The 24,853-nt window shown below is 36.1% G+C and overlaps 1 protein-coding gene across 4 annotated transcripts in view; it reads left to right on the forward strand.

Annotated features, from left to right (window-relative positions):
- The first annotated feature begins 520 nt into the window (after window positions 1-520).
- SPATA7 (spermatogenesis associated 7) overlaps window positions 521-24,853 on the forward strand; it is a 45,420-nt gene continuing 21,087 nt past the window's right edge. Inside the window, exons 1-5 of one of the 4 annotated variants that reach the window (XM_064375117.1) lie at window positions 521-597; window positions 730-900; window positions 2,527-2,622; window positions 6,657-6,704; window positions 24,251-24,384. In XM_064375117.1, coding sequence (XP_064231187.1) covers window positions 2,586-2,622; window positions 6,657-6,704; window positions 24,251-24,384 — 219 coding nt within the window. In that variant the 5' untranslated portion in view covers window positions 521-597; window positions 730-900; window positions 2,527-2,585. The remainder of the gene's footprint in view (window positions 598-729; window positions 901-2,526; window positions 2,623-6,656; window positions 6,705-24,250; window positions 24,385-24,853) is intronic. The other 3 variants (XM_064375119.1, XM_064375118.1, XM_064375120.1) reach the window with 3 other exon arrangements.

Raw genomic sequence — 24,853 nt, forward strand, 5'->3', positions numbered from 1 at the left:
GCTCAGATGGCATCACCTTGACTTGTATTGTCCTAAATATTTTTATTCCTTTCTGCTCTCTGACCTGTGACATAGAACTTATTAGATATTCTGACCTCAGTTTATTTTTCTGTTTTAATCTATTCTGATAAGTTCTGTTCTCTTGTCCTAGATTTTAGTTCTCCTATCTCAATACCTGTTTTTCTGTATTTAATTTAGTCATCCGTGTATCTTCTAGACTTTGTATGTGTCCTACCTGTTACAGCTTTTAACAGCCCATCTGATAGCAAACTAGCCATCTTACCCTCTTAAAACATCTCTGTTTGGGGGATATAGCATTTATATTTTGCATATTAAATTACATTTAGTACTATAACTCAGATGTCCTGTTACGGAGATTACCACTAAAAGCACAGTTACTTTTTGGGGAGAGAAATCATTTTGCGATAAATTTATTATTTTAAAAAATTGAATGTTGTTGTTTTTGTAAAAGTTGTGTTTCATTTATCCTAATTTATTATTTTTTGCTGTTGTTGTTAAAAGTCAGAACAACATCTGTCCTTCCCAGATATGGTCCACCATGCCTATTTAAAGGACACTTGAGCACCAAAAGTAATGGTAAGTGAGGTACTTAAAATGGTAGCTTTGTTAAAAGATTGTCTGAGCGTTTTCTTCGCTTGCAAATTATATGACATGATGGAAAAATTATTTCATTTGACAAATATTTGAACTTCGTATTATTAATTTTAGTGAAATGTAGGAGTTCTTGAGATTAGAGAATTTTGAAGTCTGTGATTTCAAACTATTATTGTGCCCTGGATGTGGACTTGGCTGTCTCCTGTTCCCAGCTGCTGCAGCAGCCCAGCTCTACTTTTGCCAGAAAACTACCCAGATTTAAGGCATGCTTGCCTTGTTAAAATGGTAAGTAGCAGGTATTAAAGATACAAGCGCTGAAAAGGAAAAGCTGTGCAGAGAAAAAGAGCACTTGAATAATACATTTTATATAATAGGAGCAAAGGCCTATGGGCCTGTTTATCCAGCTGGATTTCTAGGTGCCGTGATATTTTTGTATTTTAAAGCTTTCAAGATGAAATTTTAAGATAGGTTTTAAAATAAATTTTTGGTAATTATAGCTTAGAAGTATAAGTCTATGTCTTTAGACTTATACTTGAAATAATTGAAAGTCTTATTTCAGGCAAAATAATTGAAAATCCTATTTTTCTTATTTACATGAAAAATCTTTGATACTGTTAACTTCCAAATGTGGTGGAAAGATCTCATTTTCAGTTGCCTCATTTATTTCTTTGTATTACAATGTGATACATACATATGTATGTGCATAATCATAAACTTTAAAAAATAAATTTTAAATAAAAAGTTGAAACTAGATTTAAAATATACATACATAGAAATCAGGATAAAGAACAATATGTAAAGTTTGCTAACTTTTTTTTAAAGAATATATGTATAGAGCTGGTATAGGTATGGTGGCTGTAAGTATGAGGCTGCTTCTATGGGTCACATGGAAGCTGCATCCTTTATCAGCAGTGTAACCCTGAAGATGTAACCCATCTCTGTGACTCAGTTTTCACTTCTATTAAATGATAATAATAGTGACTAGATAAGTTTATACATATAAAGAGTTTAGAACAATGCGTGGTAAATGGCATCCATTCAGTAAATGTTTTTAGTAGTAGCATAAGCTCATAATTATTGCATAGGCTTATATTATGCAGAGTTTCCCTGGAAAGATGCATTTAAATAGTAACAGTGTATTTCTGGGAAGGGAGACTAAAGGTCAGGGTAGAGAAGTCACTTATTTTTCAATCTCCATATGCCATTTTAGCTGTTGAATTTTTTTAGCCACATTGCATATATTACTTCTCCAAAACTGTTTTTTATGTTTAAAAAAGTTTTGCCTACGTTTTCATTTTATGCTTGTGTGTAAGTGCTTAACTATTTATAAGATTTCTCTTAAACAGTTTGAATGAGGATCAAGGAGTTTAATGTTATGGAACTTCTGTGTGATTACACTTGTTATAAGATGGTTTTAGTACTTCAAAAAGAACGTAGTAAACTGATATGTAGATCTTGTTTTCAGGTTTAAGTTAGAAATGTGCTTATCAGAATGGAAGTTTTATATATAGGGTTTTGGGATTTGGTATTCATTGAATTTCTAAAGCTCCATGGATTGTTTAAGTATTAACAGTGGTAACTAATTAAGCAAGCAGCTAAACAACCTTAGTTACAAGGTTGAGAGCTGTCAGAAAGAAATCATTTCGTAAATATAATAATAGATTGTATTCTAGAATCTCTTCCCCAAACTCTCAGGCTTGTAAAATTGTATTCTCAGGAAGGTTTGAACCCAGATGGTCAATAGCTCATCAGCATTATCAGTGCAAGATTAAAGCTTCACATCACAATGTCATATCAATATCTCTGGTTGAATTTCAGAACATTTTATAAGAATGAGTTAATCAGTAACCTGTTTATCTCATGATTTTTATATTAGTTTTAAATATATAATGATTATGTTTTAATTTTTAGCTTTTTGCACTGACTCCTCTTCTCTCAGACTAAGCACTCTCCAGCTGGTCAAGAATCACATGGCTGTTCACTATAATAAAATCCTTTCAGCCAAAGGTAAAAATGTGCAAATGTGAACTCTCTGTACTCAATTTAAACCTCCAGCTTCACTTCTCATTAAAATATATCTATAGCAAAAATGAATACATTATATGAGGATTTGTATTTGTTTGATTTAATGTGATACAAACCATTGACTATACTTAGCAAATTCATACTCATTTTTTTAACTATATTTGAAATCTATATAACACCTGTTTTTTTCATTTTATATTTCATTTTATCTCTAATGCTAATAATATTTTGTTAGATATTGCTTTTTTTTTTATTTTATTTTTTTATTTTATTTTTTTTACAGAGTCCTGACCTGTCGCCCAGGCTAAAGTGCAGCAGTGAGATCTCGGCTCACTGCAACTTATGCCTCCCAGGTTCAAGCTGTTCTCCTGCCTCTGTCTCCCGAGTAGCTGGATTATAGGCATATGCCACCATGCCCAGCTAATTTTTTGTATTTTTAGTAGAGACGGGGTTTCACCATGCTAGCCAGGCTGGAATTGAACTCCTGACCTCATGGTCCGCCCATCTCAGCCTCCCAAAGTGCTGGGATTATAGGCATGAGCCACGGTAAAAGCTAGATATTACTTTTAATGTAAAAATTTATAGTCTGCTTTTTTTGTTTAAACAGTCTGCCTTTTTTATTTAAACGTCTATGGAAGTTGCACAAAGAAGATGCTGTTTTTCTGTTTAATTTTTCCTTGTTTTGTCAGCTTTATTGAGATAAAACTTACATTATAAAATGCATTGATTATAAGATATTTTATAATGTAAGTTTTATCTCAATAAAGCTGACAAAATATTTTATAAATATTTTGAAAAAATATAATTATAAAAGTATTTGTAATTTATATAAATACTACTACAATTATGCTGTAAAACAGGAATCAGCTAACTACATCTTTCAGGCCAAACCCTCCTACCACCTGTTTGTGTACAGCCCATGAACTAAGAATAGTGTTCATATTTTTAAATGGTAGCAAAAAATCAAAAAAACAATGTTTTGTGATATGAAATTCAAACTTAGTTATCCATAGACAAACATAATCATGTTCACGTTGTCTTTGGCAGCTTTTACACTAAAAAGCAGAGTTGACCAGTTGTGACAGACTATATCACCCTGCAAAGCCTGAAGCATTTACTTCTTGGCTCTTTGTAGAAAAAATTTGCCGACCTTTGGTATAGAAAAAGTCCATTACCTCAAAGACTTCCCCCTAGTCCTTTGTAGTCACTCCGCTCCTGACAAATCCCTGGCAACCACTGATCTGCTCTCTCTCACTATATTTTTACCTTTTCTGTAAGTCCATAGAAATGGAATCATGTATTGTTTTAGGTCTGGCTTTTTTCAGGTAGCTTAACAATCTTGAGACTAATGTATGCTGTTCTATGTACCACCATTTATCCTTTTGTACTATTAAGGAGTATTTCATTTAATGAATAAACCGCAATTTGTTTATGATTCACCAGTCGTTAAACATTTGGATTGTTTTAACTCTCTTTTGGCTACTTCAAAAGGAGTAAAGCCGCTGTAAACATTCACATACAATTTTGGCAAGTGTTTACATTTCACTCGGGCAAATTTATATGTCAGGAGTAGAACTGTGAGGTAATATATTAAGTATAAGTGTAATTTTATAAGAAACTACAGTTTTCCAGAGTGAATGTTCCATTTTACATTTCTATTACTTCTGCACCCTTACCAACCCTCTGTGTTGACAGTCCTTTTTTAACCATTCTAGTGAATATGAAATAGTACAACTTCATAGTTTTAGTTTGCATTTCCCTGATTTCTAATGATGTTAACTTTTTATTTTCCATCTGTATATCTTCTTTGGTGAAATGCCTATTGAAATCTTTTACCCATTATTATAAGTGGGTTGTTTATCTCTTTAGTATTAAGTTGTGAGAGTTTCTTTATATACAGATTTTGTATCAGATATAGTTTTTCCAAATCTGTAGCTGGTGTTTTCATTTTCTTTGTAAAATTTGTATTCTGGAAGAATTTTTAGACTTACGTAAACATTTGATTATGTAAGTCTAAAAATTCTTCCAGAATAAAAATAAAAAGAAAACAAAAAACAACAACAAAGACAAACAAAAAAAAAAGATATAGGCCAGGCATGGTGGCTCACGCCTGTAATCCCAGCACTTTGGAAGGCTGAGGTGGGGAATCACGAGGTCAGAAGTTTGAGACCAGCCTGGCCAACATGGTGAAACCCCATCTCTACTAAAAATACAAAAAATTAGCTGGACATAACAGCAGGCACCTGTAATCCCAGCTACTCAGGAGGCTGAGGCAGGAGAATTGCTTGAACACAGGAGGCAGAGGCTGCGTTGAGCCGAGATTGCACCACTGCTCCCTGGTCTGGGTGAGGAAGTAAGACTCTGTCTCAAAAAAAAAAGTAAAAAATAAATAATAAACAAAACATAAAAATAAAAATGGTATAGAGAGGCTGGACGTGGCGGCTCACACTTGTAATCCCAGCACTTTGGGAGGCTGAGATGGGTGGATCATGAGGTCAGGAGATCAAGGCCATTCTGGCCTACATAGTGAAACCCTGTCTCTACTAAAAATACAAAAAATTACCCAGGCATGGTGGTGTGTGCCTGTAGTCCCAGCTCTCCGGAGGCTGAGGCAGGGGAATCCCTTGAACCCAGGAGGTGGAGGTTGTAGTGAGCCGAGATTGTGCCACTGCACTCCAGCCTGGCAACAGAATGAGACTCCATCTCCAAAAAAAAATTGGTATAGACAGTTACCATATACCCTTTCCCTGCGTCCGCTAATGTTAAAAATCTTAAAAACCATAGTATAGCTATAAAAACCAGGAAATCAATATTGATGCAATCCCATTAACTACAGACCTTATTTGAATTTCACCAATTTTTTACTGTCTTTTAAATTTTTATGATTTTCTCATTTGAAGAGCTAAAATTTTTAAATTTTAGTTTATATTCTATGATGTTTATATTATTAAATGGCTAAAAAAAGAAAAATATTTTGTGATGTGAGAATCATGTAATAATTTAGTTTTTTATGGTTGTTTTTTTTTTTTTTTTTTTTTTTTTTTTTTGAGACGGAGTTTCGCTCTTGATACCCAGGCTGGAGCGCAATGGCGCGATCTCGGCTCACCGCAATCTCCGCCTCCTGTGTTCAGGCAATTCTCCTGCCTCAGCCTCCTGAGTAGCTGGGATTACAGGCACGCGCCACCGTGCCCAGCTAATTTTTTGTATTAGTAGAGACGGGGTTTCACCATGTTGACCAGGATGGTCTCGATCTCTTGACCTCGTGATCCACCCGCCTCGGCCTCCCAAAGTGCTGGGATTACAGGCTTGAGCCACCGCGCCCGGCCTATGGTTGTTTTTATAACCTTTTCAAGAAATCTTCGCCTAACCTTAGGGCACTAAGATTTTCTTAATATGTTTTCTTCTAGAAGTTTTATAGTTTTAACCCTTACATTTAAGTTTGCAATCCATTTTGAGTTAGTTTTTGTATGTGGTATGATATAAGGGTTTTGGGGGTTTTTGTTTGTTTTGTTTTTTGCCTCTTCATATCCAAATTTCCCAGTACCATTTGTTGAAGAGGTTATCTTTTCTCTATTTAATTGTTTAGTACTTTTTGAAAGTCAGTTGACCATATATGTGGGTCTGTTTCTGGACTTAACTCTTTGGTTCTGTTGATCTGTATGTCTGTCTTTAAGCCCATACCACGCTGCTTTAATTATTGTAGAATTACACCACAAAGTCTTGATTTGCTTTTTTTCTCCCAAGCTTGTTTTGAGACTACATCATAAGAATGTTAAGTCTGTTACATTTTGAATAGTTTATATTGCTGTATTTTCAAGTTCACTCATACTTTCTTCTGCAGTATTGAATGAGTTATTAATCTCAACAGTATATTTTTAATCAGGGATATTTTCCATCGCTAGAAATACAATGCAAAAACAACTGCAAGGTCTGAAACATTTTGTGATTTCCACATTTGGTATTTGTCATTTATAAATACTGAGAATATTATTAAACTACTAAGTTTTCTCTTCCAGCTGCAGTAGACTGCTCAATTCCAATAAGCATGAGTACCAGTGTAAAGTGTAAGTAATTTTTTTACATTATTGCCTTTTTGAAAAAAAATTAGGGTAAAATATATCTAACATAAAATTTACTGTCTTAACCATTTTTAAGTTTCCAGTTCAATATTAAGTACATTAATCTTGTGGTACAGTGATAACCACTGTCTCCAGAACTCTATTTATCCTGCAAAACTGAAACTCCTGTGCCATATAAACAATAATTTCCTTCCATAGGCCCTGGAAACCAACTTCTGTCTCTATGAATTTGACTACTGTCATCATTGTACTTACTATCTCTATGACTCTATTTTAGGTATCTTATATACATGGAATCATATAGTATTTATTATTTTGTGACTGGCTTATTTCACCTAGCATAATGTCCTCAAGGTTCATCCACATTGTAATGAGTCAGAATCTCCATTTTTAAGGCTGAATAATATTCCATTGTGTGTATATACCACATTTATGCATTCATCAGTTTTTGGTCACTTGGGTTGCATTTGCCTTTTGGCTGCTGTGAATAAATAATACTGCTATGGACATGAGTATATAAATATCTCTTCAAGACCTTCCTTTTAAAGATTTTGGGCATATATCCAGAAGTCTAGTCTTGTCTTGTCCTGTCCTGTCCTGTCCTGTCCTGTCTTTTTTTGAGATGGAGTTTTGCTGTTCTTGCCCATGCTGGAGTGCAATGGTGCAAACTCGGCTCACTGCAACCTCCGCCTCCTGGGTTCAAGCAATTCTCCTGCCTCAGCCTCCCGAGTAGCTGGGATTACAGGCGCCCACCACTATGCTTGGCCAATTTTTGTATTTTTAGTAGAGACATGGTTTCACCATGTTGGCCAGGATGGTCCTGAACTCCTGACTTCGTGATCCACCTGACTCGTCCTCCCAAAGTGCTGGGATTACAGGCGTGAGCCACTACGCCAGAACCTTTTTTTTTTTTTTTTTTTTTTTTTTTGAGACAGGGTCTCATTTTATTGCCCTAGCTAAAGTGTAGTGGAGTGATCTCACCTCACTGCAACCTTTGCCTCCTGGGCTCAAGCAATCCTCCCACCTCAGCCTCCCAACAGCCTGCCAAGTAGGTGGGACTACAGGTGCACACCACCACAGCCAGCTAATTTTGTCACAGCCTGTGATTGTCTTTTTATTTAGAGACAGTGTTTCACCATGTTGCCCAAGCTTATCTCAAACTCCTGAGCTCAAGTGATCCACCTGCCTCAGTTCCCCAAAGTGCTGGGATTACAGGCGTGAGCCACTGCACTCAGCAACCATGTTGTTTTCTATAGCAGGTATACCATTTTACATTATGACCAATGATGCTCAGGTATTCAAATTTCTCCACGTGCTCCCCAACACTTCCTTTTTTTTTTAAATGGTAGCCATGCTAAAAGATGTTGACATGTTGTCTTTTGAAAAAGCATTTCTAACTTAAAAATTACCCAAAAATACCCAGGCACAGTGGCTCACAAATGTAATCCCAGCATTTTGGAGACAGAGGCAGGTGGATCACTTGAGCCCAGGAATTGAGAGTTGTCTAAGCAACATGGTGAAACCCTATCTCTTCAAAAAATACAAAAATTAGCTGGATGTGGTGGCGTGCAACTCTGGTCCCAGCTACTGAGGAGGCTAAGGTGGAAGGATTACTTTGAGCCAGGGAGGTCAAGGCTGCAGTAAGCCATGATCATGCCACTGCACTCCAGCCTAGGTGACAGAGTGAGAACCTGTCTCAAAAAAAAAAAAAAAAAAAGTGAAAGAAAGCCATAATATTGATGTAGGATATATACAATCCTTATATATTTACCCTTTGACCAAGTATCTTCATTTTTAGAAATATTTACTAAGCAAATCATCAGACCAAAAATTTGAAAACCTTATGTAAAAATTTCTGAAGAATATCATTTGAAGCCTTTGTTTGATTTCAATTAAGAAATATATATTTTTAAAATAGGCAAAAAACATAGCTGTCACAGCCTATGATTGTCTTATTAATCATATAAAAATCAGTGGTATAAATTTTAATTTCAATGTTTTTCTAAGTTTCTTAAGTTTTCTAAGTTAATATTTGAATTTATATAGAGCTTGAGGGGATTTCTACATTAAAAAGTAAATATCAACCCAAGGTTAGTTCATGCTAAATGATAAATGAATAAAAATATAGGTAGGGAAATACCTTTTAGGTGCAATCTAGTAAAGATCACAAACAGCAGAATTGGTTAACTCATCTCTTCTTGTATATCTTTTTAGTTGAAGAGATAGAATGTAGAGGAGACAGTAACTACCAGCTATAGTTCATAGCTACAAACGCAATGTGTTTCTCAGGCCTTGTGCTTGACACTTTGTATTCGCCCCCTTCTATTCTTTTTATGTTTGCCACAGACCTTCGTGTAGGTTGTTATATTTTTGAAGAAAAATTAGATTCAAATAATTTTAAAGGAGGAAAAAAGTCATGTTAGGCAAGAGTAGAGACTTCTTAGTACATATATTTAAAGACCAGTTTGGTCATTACATACAAGTTATATGGGCAAGTCATTTTACCTCTGACCGCCCTTTTTTGTGAAATGGAAGGTAATTAGATGATTTCTAAGGACCCTTCCAGATTTTTAATTAATAATTTTTAATAGTAACTTTTTTATAGCACAAAACTGCTTCAGCATTTATATGCTTTAAATATCTGGACCATTTGAATTAAGATGATTTTACCTAATTGTTGTGAGAGCAAATAATCCTCTTTAACTGTGTGTCAACTTTAATTAGAAAAGCTTTGCAAAATTTTCATACTGGTAATAATCTTCTAAAAAAGTAGATATATAAAATAAAATTATCCCCCCCTTTAAAAAGAAAAAAGCCTGAATATATATATTAATCCTTTTACTCAACCAACCTTTTGGGTTTAAAATCCAAATTTACCCTTCACATTCCCATCCCAGACCTGGCACCATCACACATACCCAGCCCCCCTGCATATCTCCAGAATTGATACAGATGCACACCCCATTGAGCTGGTGGGCTCATACCCACCACATCATAATTATCCACAATTATGATGGATAATTTCCCTATTGAAGCCAGTATGCAAAGTCTAGAAGAGGTGAGTACTTCTTCAAATGCATAGACAGCAATGCATGTCTACATGGAACACATAAAAATACAGGAAACATGACACTACCAAAGGAGCACAATACATTTCTAGTAACAAACCCCAAGATATAGAGATCTATGAATTGCCTGATAAAAATTCAAAACAATTGTTTTGAAGAAGTTTGGCAAGAGAACACAGATAGACAACTCAAAGAGAACAAGGAAACAATACATGAACAAAACGAGAAGTTCAAGAAAGAAAATTTTTAAAGAAGCAAATTCTAAAGCTGAAGGATACAATTAATGAAATGAAAACTATAGTAGAGGGTTTTAACTACAGACTCGATAGGGTAGAATAATCGGGAAACTTTAAGACAGGTAATTGGAAATAATTCAGTCAGGAGAAAAACAGTTGAAAAAGAGTGAAAAAACAAAAAAAAAGCCTAGGGATCTAGGGTACATCATCAGCAAACCATGCATACTGTGGGAGTTTCAGAAGGGGAGACTGGCAGAAAGTTTATTTAAAGAAATAATGACTGGGAAACTTCCCAAATCTAGGGAATGAAATAGATTAGATTCAAAAAGTCCAAAGGATCCCAGATAAATTGAACATAAAGAGGTCTATTCCAAGACACATTGTAATTAAATTGTCAAAAATCAAAGACAAAGGAAGAATTTTGAACATAGCAAGAGAAAAGCAACTTATCACAAATATGGAATCCTATGCAAAACTATCAGGTAATTTCTCACAGCAACCTTGCAAGCCAAGAGAAGTGATGATATAGTCAAAATTCTGAAAGAAAAAGAAACTGCCAAGAATATTTCACTTAGGAAAACTACTTTTTTAAATGAAAAAGATAAAGTCTTTTTCAAGCTAAAAAAAACTGAGGGAGTTCATCACTACTAGATCTGACTTACAAGAATTGCTCAAAGGATTTCTTCAAGTTGAAACAAAAACATATTGACCAGCAATATGAAAACATAAGTCTCGCTGATAATAACATAACCGTGTAATGGTGGTGCATAAATTACTTTAATATATGCTGCTTTATTAAATATTGAGATAATTGCTTTCCTTTAAAGGAGAACTTCATATGGCTTGGGTTCCCTTTAGGATTTTCTGCAGGAAGAGGCATGTGGCTTCCTGGGGAAAAAGCAGTCCAGACAGAGGTCACAGCAAGTATAAAAGCCTCGAAATGGTGTCATGACTGGTGTTATCAAAAAACAGCAAGGAGGGTTGTATAGTTGGTATGAAATAAGCCAGCTGAAGAGTAATAGATGAAGTCACTGAGATGGGACAGAGGGATGCAGATGATAAAAGGCAGTGACCATTGCAAAGACTTTGGCCCTCACTCTGAATGAAATTGCAAGCCATTGGTGGGTCTTCATTCACTTTTACTTTTAAAAGCATCCCCTTTAGCTTCATAGTTGAGAATAGTCTGTAAGAGGGAATTACAGAAGCAGAATGACTAGTTAGAAGACAATAAATAATCCAAATGAGAAATAATGGTGACTTGGACCAGAGTGGTTGCAGTATAGAGAGAGATTGAAATAGTTGGATCCTGGAAACATTTCAAATGTGTGTCAATAGTATTTACTGATAGATTGGATGTAGATATAGTGGGAGAGAAAAAAGAGGAGTGAGTAAAAATGACTTCCAAGACATAGAAACTGTCAGCCAAAAGGATGGAGTTATGATTTCATAGGAAAAGCTTGAGAGGAGAAAGCAAATCAGTAGTTCAGTGTTGGTCATTAACTTTGAAGTAAATGCCTATTACATAGCCATTTGGCAACCCCAAGGAGGCAGTTGGAGTGCAAGTCTGGAATTCATGAGACAGTTCCAGAATAGAGCTAAAAATTTGGAATTTGACAGCATATAGGGGATATTTAAAGAATTGCTTCCATGTTTTGTTTTTAAAATTTAGATTTAGCTAGTGCTTATTTATCCGTGGTATTTTCTGCTTTTAGTCAGTTAAGGCAGGAGTTTTTCCTTTTTTGCTGTATAAACCAAATTGTGATGGCTTAGAGTAATTGCAAATATTGTAATCTCAAATTAAATGTAATTAATACTCATTCTTCATTATATTTTACATTATATAATTTTTATATGTTTGCATTTTATATAATTGTATAAAAATTATAAAGTTCATTATGTAATTTTTCATTATAATGAATTTAACTTAGGAACGGGCTTTCTAGACACATAAAAAAAGAAATCTCTGGATTGCAGTCATCTCTGTTTTTGTAAGCTACGCTGTACCTTTCTGTCTTACCAGGCTACTGACTTGATCATTTCAATCTTCATAGTACCTAAACTGGAATATAGTTTGTTGAATTATTTAAATAATTTAATTTTTATAGAAGTTTTATTGAAAAACAATTTACATACTATAAGATTCACTGATTTTTACTAAATTAACAGAATTGTGCAACCACAAACCATTTTTAGAACATTTTCATCATTTTATGAAGATGGATTAAAGACTTAAACATAAGACCTAAAACCATAAAAACTCTTGGAGAAAACCTAGGCAATTTCAGGACATAGGCATGGGCAAAGACTTCATGACTAAAACACCAAAACCAATAGCAACCCATTTGTAGCCATGCTGCAAATTCCTATCCCTAGCCTCAGGCAACCACTAATCTCCTTTTCTTTTCATTCTGTCTTTTATTATTGGAAAAAGAAGAAATTCTATTAAGCATATTTACAAATCAAAATGATCTTTAATCTATTTGTAATTAGTTTCCACAATTGCATTTGTATATAGTTTCCTTAGAGAAGAAAAATATTGACTAAAAAGTATCCAGGTATTATTATGATTATTATTATACTTTAAGTTCTAGGATACATGTGCAGAAAGTGCAGGTTTGTTACAGAGGTTTACATGTGCCATGGTGGTTTGCTGCACCCATCAACCCATCCCCTAGCTCCCCACCCCTAACATGCCCTGGTGTGTGGTGTTCCCTTCCCTGTGTCCATGTGTTTTCATTGTTCAACTCCCACTTATGAGTGAGAATATGCGGTGTTTGGTTTTCTGTTCCGGTGTTAATTTGCTGAGAATGATGGTTTCCAGCCTCATCCATGTCCGTACAAAGGACATGAACTCATCCTTTTTTATGGCTGCATAGTATTCGGTGGTGTATATGTGCCACATTTTCTTTATCCAGTCTATCATTACTGGGCATTTGAATTGGTTCCAAGTCTTTGCCATTGTGAACAGTGCTGCAATAAACATGCATGTGCATGTGTCTTTGTAGTAGAATGATTTCTAATCCTTTGAGTATATACCCAGTAATGGGATTGCTGGATCAAATTGTATCTGGTTCTAGATCCTTGAGGAATTGCCACACTGTCTTCCACAATGGTTGAACTAATTTACACTCACACCAAAAGTATAAAAGCTTTCCTGTTTCTCCACATCCTTTCCAGCATCTGATGTTTCCTGACCTTTTAATGATCTCATTCTAACTGGTATGAGATGGTATCTCATTGTGTTTTTGATTCGCATTTCTCTAATGACCAGTGATGATGAGCTTTTTTTCATATGTTTGTTGGCCATATACATGGCTTCTTTTGAGAAGTGTCTGTTCATATCCTTTACCCACATTTTGATGGGGTGGGTTGTTTTCTTCTTGTAAATTTATCAAAGTTCCTTGTAGATTCTAGATATTAGCCCTTCGTCAGATGCATACATTGCAAAAATTTTCTCCCATTCTGTAGCTTGCCTATTCACTCTGATGATAGTTTCTTCTGCTGTGCAGAAGCTCTTTAGTTTAATTAGATTACATTTGTCAATTTTGGCTCTTGTTGCCATTGGTTTAGGTGTTTTAGTCATGAAGTCTTTGCCCATGCCTATGTCCTGAAATTGCCTAGGTTTTCTTCAAGAGTTTTTATGGTTTTAGGTCTTATGTTTAAGTCTTTAATCCATCTTGAGTTAATTTTTGTATAAGGTGTAAGGAAGGGGTCCAGTTTCAGTTTTCTGCATATGGCTAGCCAGTTCTCTGAGCACCATTTATTAAATAGGGAATCCTTTCCCCGTTGCTTGTTTTTGTCAGGTTTGTCAAAGATCAGATGGTTGTAGATGTGTGGTGGTATTTCTGAGGCCTCTGTTCTGTTCCATTGGTCTGTATATCTGTTTTGTTACCAGTACCATGCTGTTTTGATTACTGTAGTCTTGTAGTGTAGTTTGAAGTCAGGTAACGTGATGCCTCCAGCTTTGTTCTTTTTGCTTAGGATTGTCTTGGCTACATGAGCTCTGTTTTGGTTCCATATGAAATTTAAAGTAGTTTCTTTTTTTTCTAATTCTGTGAAGAAAGTCAGTGGTAGCTTGATGGGGATAGCATTGAATCTATAAATTAATTTGGGCCACTATGGCCATTTTCATGATGTCGATTCTTATTATCCATGAGCATGGAATGTTTTTCCATTTGTTTATGTCCTCTCTTATTTCCTTGAGCAGCGGTTTATAGTTCTCTTTTAAGAAGTCTTTCACATCCCTTGAAGTTGTATTCCTAGGTATTTTATTCTTTTTGTAGCAATTGTGAATGGGAGTTCACTCATGATTTGGGTCTGTTTGTCTATTGTAGATGTATAGGAATGCCTGTGATTTTTGCACATTGAGTTTGTATCCTGAGACTTTGCTGAAGTTGCTTATCAGCTTAAGGAGATTTTGGGCTGAGATGATGGGGTTTTCTAAATATACAATCATATCATCTGCAAACAGAGACAATTTGACTTCCTCTTTTCCCATTTGAATACTCTTTCTTTCTTTCTCTTGCCTGAACTGCCCTGGGCAGAACTTCCAATACTGTGTTGAATAGGAGTGATGAGAGAGGACATCCTTGTCTTGTGCCAGTTTTCAAAGGGAATACTTCCAGCTTTTGCCCATTCAGTATAATATTGGCTGTGGGTTTGTCATAAATAGCTCTTACTATTTTTAGGTACATTCCATCAGTACCTAGTTTATGAAGAGTTTTTAGCTTCATGAAGGGGTGCTGAATTTTATCAAAGGCCTTCTCTGCATCTTTTGAGATAATCATGTGATTTTTGTCATTGGTTCTGTTTGTACCTCTGGTAGAATTCAGCTGTGAATCCATCTGGTCGTGGGCTTTTTTAGGTTGATAAGCTATTAATTACTGCCTCAATTTCAGAACTCATTATTGGTCTATTTAAGGATTCAATTTCTTAGCCTTGGGAGGGTGTATGTGTCTAGAAATTTATTCAGTCCTTCTAGGTTTTCTAGTTTATTTGCGTAGAGGTGTTTATAGTATTCTCTGATGGTAGTTTGCATTTCTGTGGGATCAGTGATGATATCCCCTTTATCATTTTGTATTGTGTCTGTTCTTCTCTCTTTTCTTCATTAGTCTGGCTAGTGGTCTATCTATTTTGTTAATCTTTTCAAAAAACAGCTCCTGGATTCATTGATTTTTTGAAGGATTTTTCGTGTCTGTCTCCTTTAGTTCTGCTTTTATCCTGGTTATTTCTTCTACTAGCTTTTGAATTTGCTTTTGCTTCTCTAGTTCTTTTAATTGTGATGTTAGGGTGTCGATTTTAGATCTTTCCCACTTTCTCCTGTGGGTATTTAGTGCTATAATTTTCCCTCTAAACACTGCTTTAGCTGTGTCCCAGAGATTCTGGTACGTTGTGTCTTTGTTCTCATTGGTTTTAAGTAACATATTTATTTCTGCCTTAATTTCGTTATTTACCCAGTAGTCTATCAGGAGCAGGTTGTTCAGTTTCTATGTAGTTCTGTGGTTTTGAGTGAATTTCTTAATCCTGAGTTCTAATTTGACTGCACTGTGGTCCTAGAGACTGTTATGATTTCTATTCTTTTGCATTTGGTGAGGAGTGTTTTACCTCCAATTATGTGGTCAATTTTAGAATAAGTGCAATGTAGTGCTGAGAAGAATGTATATTCTGTTGATTTGGGGTGGAGAGTTCTGTAGATGTCTCTTTGGTCTCCTTGGTCCAGAGCTGAGTTCAAGTCCTGAATATCATTGTTAATTTTCTGTCTTGTTGATCTGTCCAATATTGACAGTGGGGTGTTAAAGTCTCCTGCTATTATTGTGTGGCAGTCTAAGTCTCTTTGTAGGTCTCTATAAGAACTTGCTTTATGAATCTGGGTGTTTAAGTATTGGGTGTATAAATATTTAGGATAGTTAGCTCTTTTTGTTGCATTGATCCCTTTACCATTATATAATGCCCTTTGTCTTTTTTGTTTTTTGTTGGTTAAAGTCTGTTTTATCAGAGACTAGGATTGTAACACCTGCTTTTTTTTTTTTTTTTTTTTTTTTTGCTTTCCATTTGCTTGGTAAATATCCTGCCATCCCTTTATTTTGAGCCTATGTGTTACTTTGCACATGAGATGGGTCTCCAGAATACGGCACACTGATGAGTCTTAACTCTTTATCCAATTTGCCAATCTGTGTCTTTTAATTGGGGCATTTAGCCCATTTACATTTAAGGTTAATACTGTTATATGTGAATTTGATTCTGCAATTATGATGCCAGCTGGTTATTTTGCCCGTTAGTTGATGCAGTTTCTTCATAGTATCAAAGGTCTTGACAATTTGGTATGTTTTTGCAGTGGCTGGTACTGGTTGTTCCTTTCTACCTTTAGTGCTTCCTTCAGGAGCTCTTGTAAGGCAGGCCTCATGGTGACAAAATCTCTCATCATTTTCTTGTCTGTAAAGGATTTTATTTCTCCTTTGCTTATGAAGTTTAGTTTGGCTGGATATGAAATTCTGGGCTGAAAATTCTTTTTTTTAAGAATGTTGAATGTTAGCTCCCACTCTCTTCTGGCTTGTAGAGTTTCTGCAGAGAGATCTGTTGTTAGTCTGATGGGCTTCCTTTTGTGGATAACCCAACCTTTCTCTCTGGCTGCCCTTAACATTTTTTCCTTCATTTCAGTCTTGGTGAATCTGATGATTATGTGTCTTTGGGTTGCTCTTCTCAAGGACTTTGTGGTGTTCTCTGTATTTCCTGAATTTGAATGTTGACGTGTCTTGCTAGGTTGGGGAAGTTCTCCTGGATAATATCCTGAAGAGAGCTTTCCAACTTGATTCTATTCTCCCCGTCACTTTGAGGTACACCAATCAAACGTAGGTTTGGTCTTTTCACATAGTACCATATTTCTTAGAGGCTTTGTTTATTCTTTTCATAGGATGGGTCTCATAGAATGAGTTAGGGAGGAGTCCTTCCTCAATTTTTTGGAACAGTTTCAGTAGGATTAATACCAACTATTGGTATGTCTGGTAGAATTTGGCTGTGACTTTTACTGGTCCAGGGCTTTTTATGGTTGGTAGGTTTTTAAAATTATATTACTGGTTCAATTTTGGAACTCGTTATTGATCTCTTCAGGGTTTCCATTTCTTCCTGATACAATATTGGGAAATTGTATGTTTCCAGGAATTTATCCATTTCCTCTAGATTTCCTAGTTTCTATGCATAGAAATATTCATAATAGTGTCTAAGGATCTTTTCTATTTCTGTGGGATATGTTGTAATGTTGCCTTTGTCATATCTGGTTGTGCTTATTTGGATTGTGTATTTTTTCTTTGATAATCTTGCTAACAGTCTTTATTCTTTCAAAAAAAACAAGTTTTTGTTTCATTTAACATTTATATGGATTTTGGAATCTCAATTTCAGTTATTTCTGCTTTTAGATAATAGTTTTCTACTACTAGCTTTGGGATTACTTCTTGTTATTCCACTTCCTCTAGTTACAATGTTAGATTGTTAATTTGAGATCTTTCTGTCTTCTTCTTGTGGGCATTTAGCACTGTAAACTTGCCTGTTAACACTGTTTTTGCTGCATTCCAGTAATTTTGGTATGTTGTGTTTCTGTTTTTATTTATTTCAAAGAGTTTTTTTTATTTCACTTTTTGTTGTTTGCCCAAAAGTCATTCAGGAACAAGTTGGTTTAATTTACATGTAAAATTCTGTGGTTTTGAGGAATCCTCTTGGTATCGATTTCTACTTCTTTTCCACTGAGGTGGAAGCATAAATATGCTTCCAAAAATATGCTTGATGTGGTTTCAGTTTTTTAAAATTCATTGAAACTTGCTTTATCATCAAGCATGTGGTTGATCTTAGAGTATGTTCCACATGCAGATGAGAAAATGTTAATTCTGTGGTTGTTGGGTGGAGTATTCTTCTGTAGATGTCTTTTAGGTCCAATTGGTCAAGTGTCAAATTTAAATCCAGAATTTCTTTGTTAGTTTTATGCCTCAAAGGTATGTAACACTACCGGTGGGGTGTTGAAGTCCCCCACTATTAATTTGTGGCTATCTAAATCTTTTCATAGGTTTAGAAGTACTTGTTTTATTAATCTAGGTGCTTCAGTGTTGGGTGCATATATGTCTAGGTGTCATTACATGTGTGATGGGCCTCTTGAAGATAGTAGAAGGTTGGATCTTGTTTTGTTTTTAATGACACTTGCTACTCTGTGCCTTTTAAGTGGGCACATTTAGACCACTTACATTCAAAGTTAATATGTGATGTTTGATCTTGTGGTGGTGGTGTTAGCTGGTTGCTTTGTAGTCTTGATTGTGCAATTACTTTATAGGATCTGTGAACCTCTGTTTTTATGTATACTTTTATGGTAGTGAGTATCATCCTTACTTGTGTATGTTTAGAACTTCCTTGAGCATTTCTTGTAGACCAGGTGATATAGTTTGGATATTCATCTCCACCCATATGTCACATTGAAATGTAACCCCCACTGTTGGAGGTGGCACCTGATGGGAGGTAATTGGATCATGTCTGTGGATTTCTCATGAATGGTTTAGCACTACCCCCTTGATGCTGTCCTGTGATAGTGAGTGGGTTCTTGCAGGATCTGGTTGTTTAAAAGCCTTCCACTCTGATTCTTGCCATGTGAGATGCAAGCTCCCTCTTCACCTTCCACCATGAGCAAAAGCTTCCTGTGGCCTCCCCAGAAACAGATACTGGCATTATGCTTCCTGTACAGCCTGCAGACTCATGAGCCAATTAAACCTCTTTCCTTATAAATCACCCAGTCTTGGGTGTTTCTAATAGCAATACAAGAATGGCCTAACACACTAGGTCGGGGGATAACAAATTCCTTTAGCGTTTGCTGGTCAGGAAAGACTTTATTTCATCTTTGTTTGTGAAGTTTAGTTTGTCAGAATATAAAATGTTGGGCTAGCATTTTTTTTCTTTTCTTTAAGAAGGTTAAAAATAGGCCTCCAATCTCTTCTTAATTGTAACGTTTCTGCTGAATGGTCCACTGTTAGCCTGTTATTGGGTTTCCTTTTTCTCTAGCTGTCTTTAAGATTTTTTCTTTCATGTTAATCTTGGAAAGTCTGGTGACTCTTTGTCTTGGGGATGGTCATTTTGTATAGTATTTCACAATGGTTCTCTGAATTTCTTGAATTTGTATGTTGACCTGTCTGGAGAGATTGGGGAAATTTTCATGGATTATATCCTGTAATATGTTTTCCAAGATGTTTATTCTGTCTTCTCTCTCAGGTATGTCAGTGAGTCATAGGTTTGGTCTATATTTCTCAGAAGCTTTTTTCACTTTTTGAATTCTTTTTCCTTTATTTTTGTCTGACTTGATTCAAAAGACTGGTCTTCATACTCTGAAATTCTTTCATCAGCTTGGTCTAGTCTGTTAATAAGGCTTTCAATTGTAGTTTGAAATTCCTGTAGTGAATTTTTCAGTTCTAGAAATTCATTTTTGTTCTTTCTTAATATGGCTATGTTGTCTTTCAATTCTTGGATTTTTCTTGCTTCCTTGGATTGGATTTTAGTTTTCTCTTGGATCTTGTTGAGCTTCCTTACCAACTTGATTCTGAAGTTATGTCTGCTATTTTAGGCATTTCAATCTCGTTAGGATTCACTGGTGGAGAGCCAGTGTGATCTTTTGGAGGTAAAGAAACACTCTTGACTTTTGACTTTTTGAATTGCTGAAGATCTTGTGCTAATACCTTCTCATCTGAAGGGGCTGGTGCTTCTTTTCTTTATTTTTTTTCAATTCACTGTCTTTTGGATAGGGCTTTTTGTTTCCATATTCTTTTCTTCCCCTTGAGAGTTTGACTGTGGTGTATGTTGTGTATAGTTGATTGGCTTCATTTCTGGGTGATTTCAGAGTGCTAAGGCTCTGTATGGGTTCCTTAGTTTCCTGCTTTGGATTTCACAGGCATCTTGTGTTGAAGAAATTTATTTTTGTTTGTTGTTGTAATTCAGGCTGTGATCCAGTAGATGGCACTTAAAAGTAAGGTCCAACAGTCTCTCAGCCATGCACCTGTTTTGTATTTCAGTATATAAGCAACAGTGTTCTGAGGAGGGAAGATGGGCAGAGAGATGACTCCCTCACCAGGCTTTGGTGTTCTCAGGCTTTGGTGGAGCCCCGCCCCCTGCAATTACTGGAACCACACCTGCATTTCATTAGTTCCAACAGGGGGCTTTGGTGAGCTGCACTGCCCCCTCCCTTAGAGGCAGTTCAAGCTGAAGGTTAGGTCACCAGGAGACTCGCAACTTCCTGGACACTAGTTGGTCCTCTGAGTTTGCAGAGTCAGAGCATGTTTTGGGATTTGTCTGCTGTGGTTTGGTGATGCAGTGGGTTATGGGTGGAGGATCCCCAGTTCAGGGCAGTGATACCACAGGTGTGCATCTGATGTGCCATGCACAGCTTGAGCTTTTTAGCCTAGCAGTTGGCTGTGGGGCCTGCCTAGCTCTTGGTCTCTTGACCTGGTCGGTCTCTTTCCAGCATTCAGCATCTGCCCCAGGAGCAGGCCTGACCAGCTAGGCTTGTCCCAAGTCTTCTGCACCCAGATCACTGGGCTGTTCCAGTTGTTCTCTACCATAGGACCCCTAAGGAAGAGGCTATAGCTGGCTAACAGACTGTACCCTTCCCAGATCTGTCTTCTGGAGGAAGGGATACCCAACTGCCATGCCATCACATGATGAACCTGCGCCACGTTTTTCTCAGTGTTCTGAGCATGAGGGCTCTGGCCCTGCTCAAGCTCAGGTCACAGATCTCAGCTTGATACCCCTGGGCGGTGTGGTTGAGTCCTCGGGGTTGGGACTGGGCTCAGCCCATGATTTTTTTCTCTAGCCTTTCAGGGTAAAGCAGCAGCTGTGCTAGGGGAGCCAAACTCCCAGGCCACCAGTAAAACACAAGTGGGACAGTGAAGGCTCTCCTATGGACACCCTGCTGTGGGTGCAACCAGACAGGTCCTTGGGAGGGGCTAGTAAAAACAACAGGGGCATGCAGATCAGATGGTCCCAGTACCCCAGGAAAGGCAGCCCTGCTTTCTCCCAGTCTGGCAGAAAGCAGGAGCTACAGTCACTCAGAGCAAGATGGAAGGCTTTGAGGGATGAGTGCCTATGGTTGCATTTTGCTGCAACTGCGCTGCTCATCAGGAATCCTAGGCTCTGTTTAAGTTCAAGCACTGCCTCTGCCTGATCTCCAGACAGTTCCCCCTTCAATTCAAGTAGCTATGGGGTTCGTGGGTTCTCTTGTAGCTAGGATCCCAGAGTTCCTTTACTCACCCCTTCCTTAAACCAGGAGCTAGTTCTGTCTCTCAGCGACTCTGCAGATTTCCCAGCTTCTTCCCTCTTCAACCATGATCTCTGCATCACCTCTTTATCAATTTGCAGTGTTTCCTCTTCAACAGTTTGTTCAAAGTATGATGGTTTACTCGATAGTTTAGTTCATCTTGGTGGGAGAGGCATTTCTCACCTGCATCTAGACAGCCATCTTTGTTGTATCCTACTTTCTTTCTATACAAATCTGCCTTTTTTGAACATTTCACATAAATTGAATCATTTATATGGCCTTTTGCATTAGACTTTTCATTTTGCTTAATGGATTTGAGAGATTTGTCCATGTTGTTGCCTGTATCAGTACTTCATTTCTTTTCATTGCTAAATAGAATTGTTACATGAAAATGCCATATTTTGTCTGTTAGTCAATTGATGAACATTTGTCTTGCCTGTATTTTTCTGGCCATTATAAATACTGCTGCTTCAAACTTCCATATACAAGTCTTTTGTGTGGACATATGTTTTCATTTCTCTTGGGTATATACCTAGGAGTGGAATTGCTGGGTCATATTGTAATATTATGTTTAACTTTTTAAGAAACTGTCAAACCATTTCCTAAAGTGGCTGTTCCAATTTACATTTTACCTCCAATGTATTAGGGTTTCAGTTTCTGTATATCCTTGCTAACACTTGTTATTGACCCTTTTTAACTATAGGTATTCTAGTGAGATTGAAGTGATATCTCACTGTGGTTTTAATTTGCATTTCTCTCATAACTAATGATGTAGAGCATTTTCTTTCATGTGCATATTGGCCATTTATATATCTTTGGTGAAATGTCTATTTAAATCTTTTGCGCATTTTTAAATTGGGTTGTCTTATTATTATTGATTTGTAAGTTATTTTTGTATTCTGAGAGACAGAACTAGCTCCTGGTTTAAGGAAGGGGTGACTAAAGGAACTCTGGGATCCTAGCTACAAGAGAACCCACGACCCCCATAGCTATTTGAATTGAAGGGGGAACTGTCTGGAGATCAGGCAGAGGCAGTGCTTGAACTTAAACAGAGCCTAGGATTCCTGATGAGCAGTGCAGTTGCAGCAAAATGCAACCATAGGCACTCATCCCTCAAAGCCTTCCATCTTGCAAGATGGAAGAAGTTATTTATTAGATACATGATTTGAAAATATATTTTCCACATATGCGACTTGCCTTTTTCTTACATGTGTGGCTTTTGAAAAAGTGTAAATGTTTTTAATTTTTTTTTTTTTTTGAGACAGAGTCTCATTCTTGTTGCCCAGGCTGTAGTGCAGTGCCTCAATCTCAGCTCACTGAAACCTCCACCTCCTGGGTTCGAGCGATTCTCCTGCCTCAGCCTCCTAAGTAGCTGGGATTACAAGTGTGCTCTACCATGCCCGGCTAATTTTTGTTGTTGTTGTTGTTTTTTGTTTTTAAAGATGGGGTTTCACCATGATGGCCAGGCTGGTCTTGAACTCCTGACCTCAGGTGATCCACTCACCTCGGCCTCCCAAAGTGCTAGGATTACAGACGTGAGCCACCGCACCCAGCCGTCCTGCTAGTTTTCTTTTTTTTTTTTTTTTTTTTTTTTGTAGTAATAGGGTTTTACCATGTTGACCAGGCTGGTTTCAAACTCCTGACCTCAAGTGATCCTCCAGCCTCAGTCTCCCAAAGTGCTGGGATTATAGGCATGAGCCATCATGCCCAGCTAGCATTTTAAATTTTGATTGTCTAATTTAAGAGTTTTATAGTTTCAGCTCTTAAATTTAGGAATGTGACTCATTTGGAGTTGATTTTTGTAGATGGTGTGAAGAAGCTTTTGACAATACGAAAGAACATTTTTATAATGATAGCGTCTGAGGACTTTTTTTAATAATCCACCTATTTTACCTATGAGTAAGATAATCCAACTGAGAAGGTGCTATTTAATTCACTCCACAAGCATTATTATTTACTATAATTTAGCTAATACATTCATTAAGCAGCTATTTGAAGATAGAATAGCCTTAAAGTAATATTTCAGTCATTTTTAATGACAACTCAACCTATTTACTTTAGCATGCTTATAATTTTGTTCAGTAGTTATTACTAAAGTTATATATACATATAAATTACCTTAGTTTTTTAAGCTTTTAGACATTTTTATAAGTTCTGATTTAAATAAAGGTGATTTTAGACTTGATCTTGTCCACTAAGTTGGAATTAACTCCAATAGATTTTACATTTTGTATGAAAAGACAAGTCATTTTACTGATAGTCAACCTTCTACTTAATTCTGAAATTTGGCTAGCTTCCATTTCACTATTTTTAATCTTTAGTCGGTGCCTGACTTAAAGCACCCTCAAGCGTGAAATCGCTTTTTTGTTTGTATTTCCACAAGAGAAACAGAAGTCAGGTGCTCTGATCACACTAATGTTTTTAAAATGTATACTTTTTGAAGTCATATAAATTTAATATTTTAATGGAATATGATGGTATTAACAATATTTCATTTGGAGAATAAGTCTGCAGACTAATTCAAATGCTCTTTTATGTATTTGGTGATTACATAGTCACAAATAACATGATTAAGCATTTGTAACCTTCATATCTCTGTGAATAACTGCTAAGAAATACTTTATTATGCCCTTAGGCTTGGCCAGTTAGTCATATCTTGTTGGCATTTTTTTTTTGTAACTACACAAATCTCACTACATTATTTGTATTATTTAAATAGTTAATTTATTTAGAATATTTATAAATTAAATGTATTAGTTAATTTCTAGAGGTACATTCGAAATAAATAATTTTTGAAATGTGTTAGTAACTCTATATAGGAAAGTATATGGATTTTTATTTACATATCATAACATTTAACAAGAAAAATGTTCCATTTATTACTCTAACAAAACCAAAAAACTAATTTCTCTATTTTGTTCCATATTTTGAAAGATTTGTTTTTCCTTTTAGATGCAGACCAACAACGAAGAGAGAAACTCAAAAAGGAATTAGCGCGATGTGAAAAAGAGTTCAAATTAACTAAAACTGCAGTGCAAGCCAATTCTAAAAATAATTCCAAGTCACTTTTTCACACCCTAAAAAAGGTAAGGTAGTATTTTTACTTTTTAAAAGCAAATGTTTCTAAGGCACTTCATTAGTGGTACAATCTGACTTTCTGGCAACATGTTTACTGTAGTTTAGGGTCAGCAAACTTTTCCTATAAAGATCCAGATAGTTAATATTTTCAAAGGCTTTTCAGGCTATACAGTCTCTGTCACAACTACTCTACCATTGGAAGGTGGGCATAGACAATATATAAATAAATGGGTGTAGCTGTGTTCTGCTAAAACTTTATTAACTGAAGACATTGGATCAGATTTGGCCTGAAGGTTATAGTTTGCAGATCACAGTTACAGGTTTTATTGTGATATATACAGAGTCTAGCAATGTATTTTACATATATATATTTTTATATATATATATACACACACATACATATACACACACACCATACATACACACACACATCATATATTCATACACAGAGTCTCACAATGTTGCCCAGGTTGGAGT

This window comes from Aotus nancymaae, unplaced genomic scaffold (assembly GCF_030222135.1).
Source record: "Aotus nancymaae isolate 86718 unplaced genomic scaffold, 86718_ANA_hifiasm-v0.15.2.pri h1tg000011l, whole genome shotgun sequence".
Taxonomy (NCBI): domain Eukaryota; kingdom Metazoa; phylum Chordata; class Mammalia; order Primates; family Aotidae; genus Aotus; species Aotus nancymaae.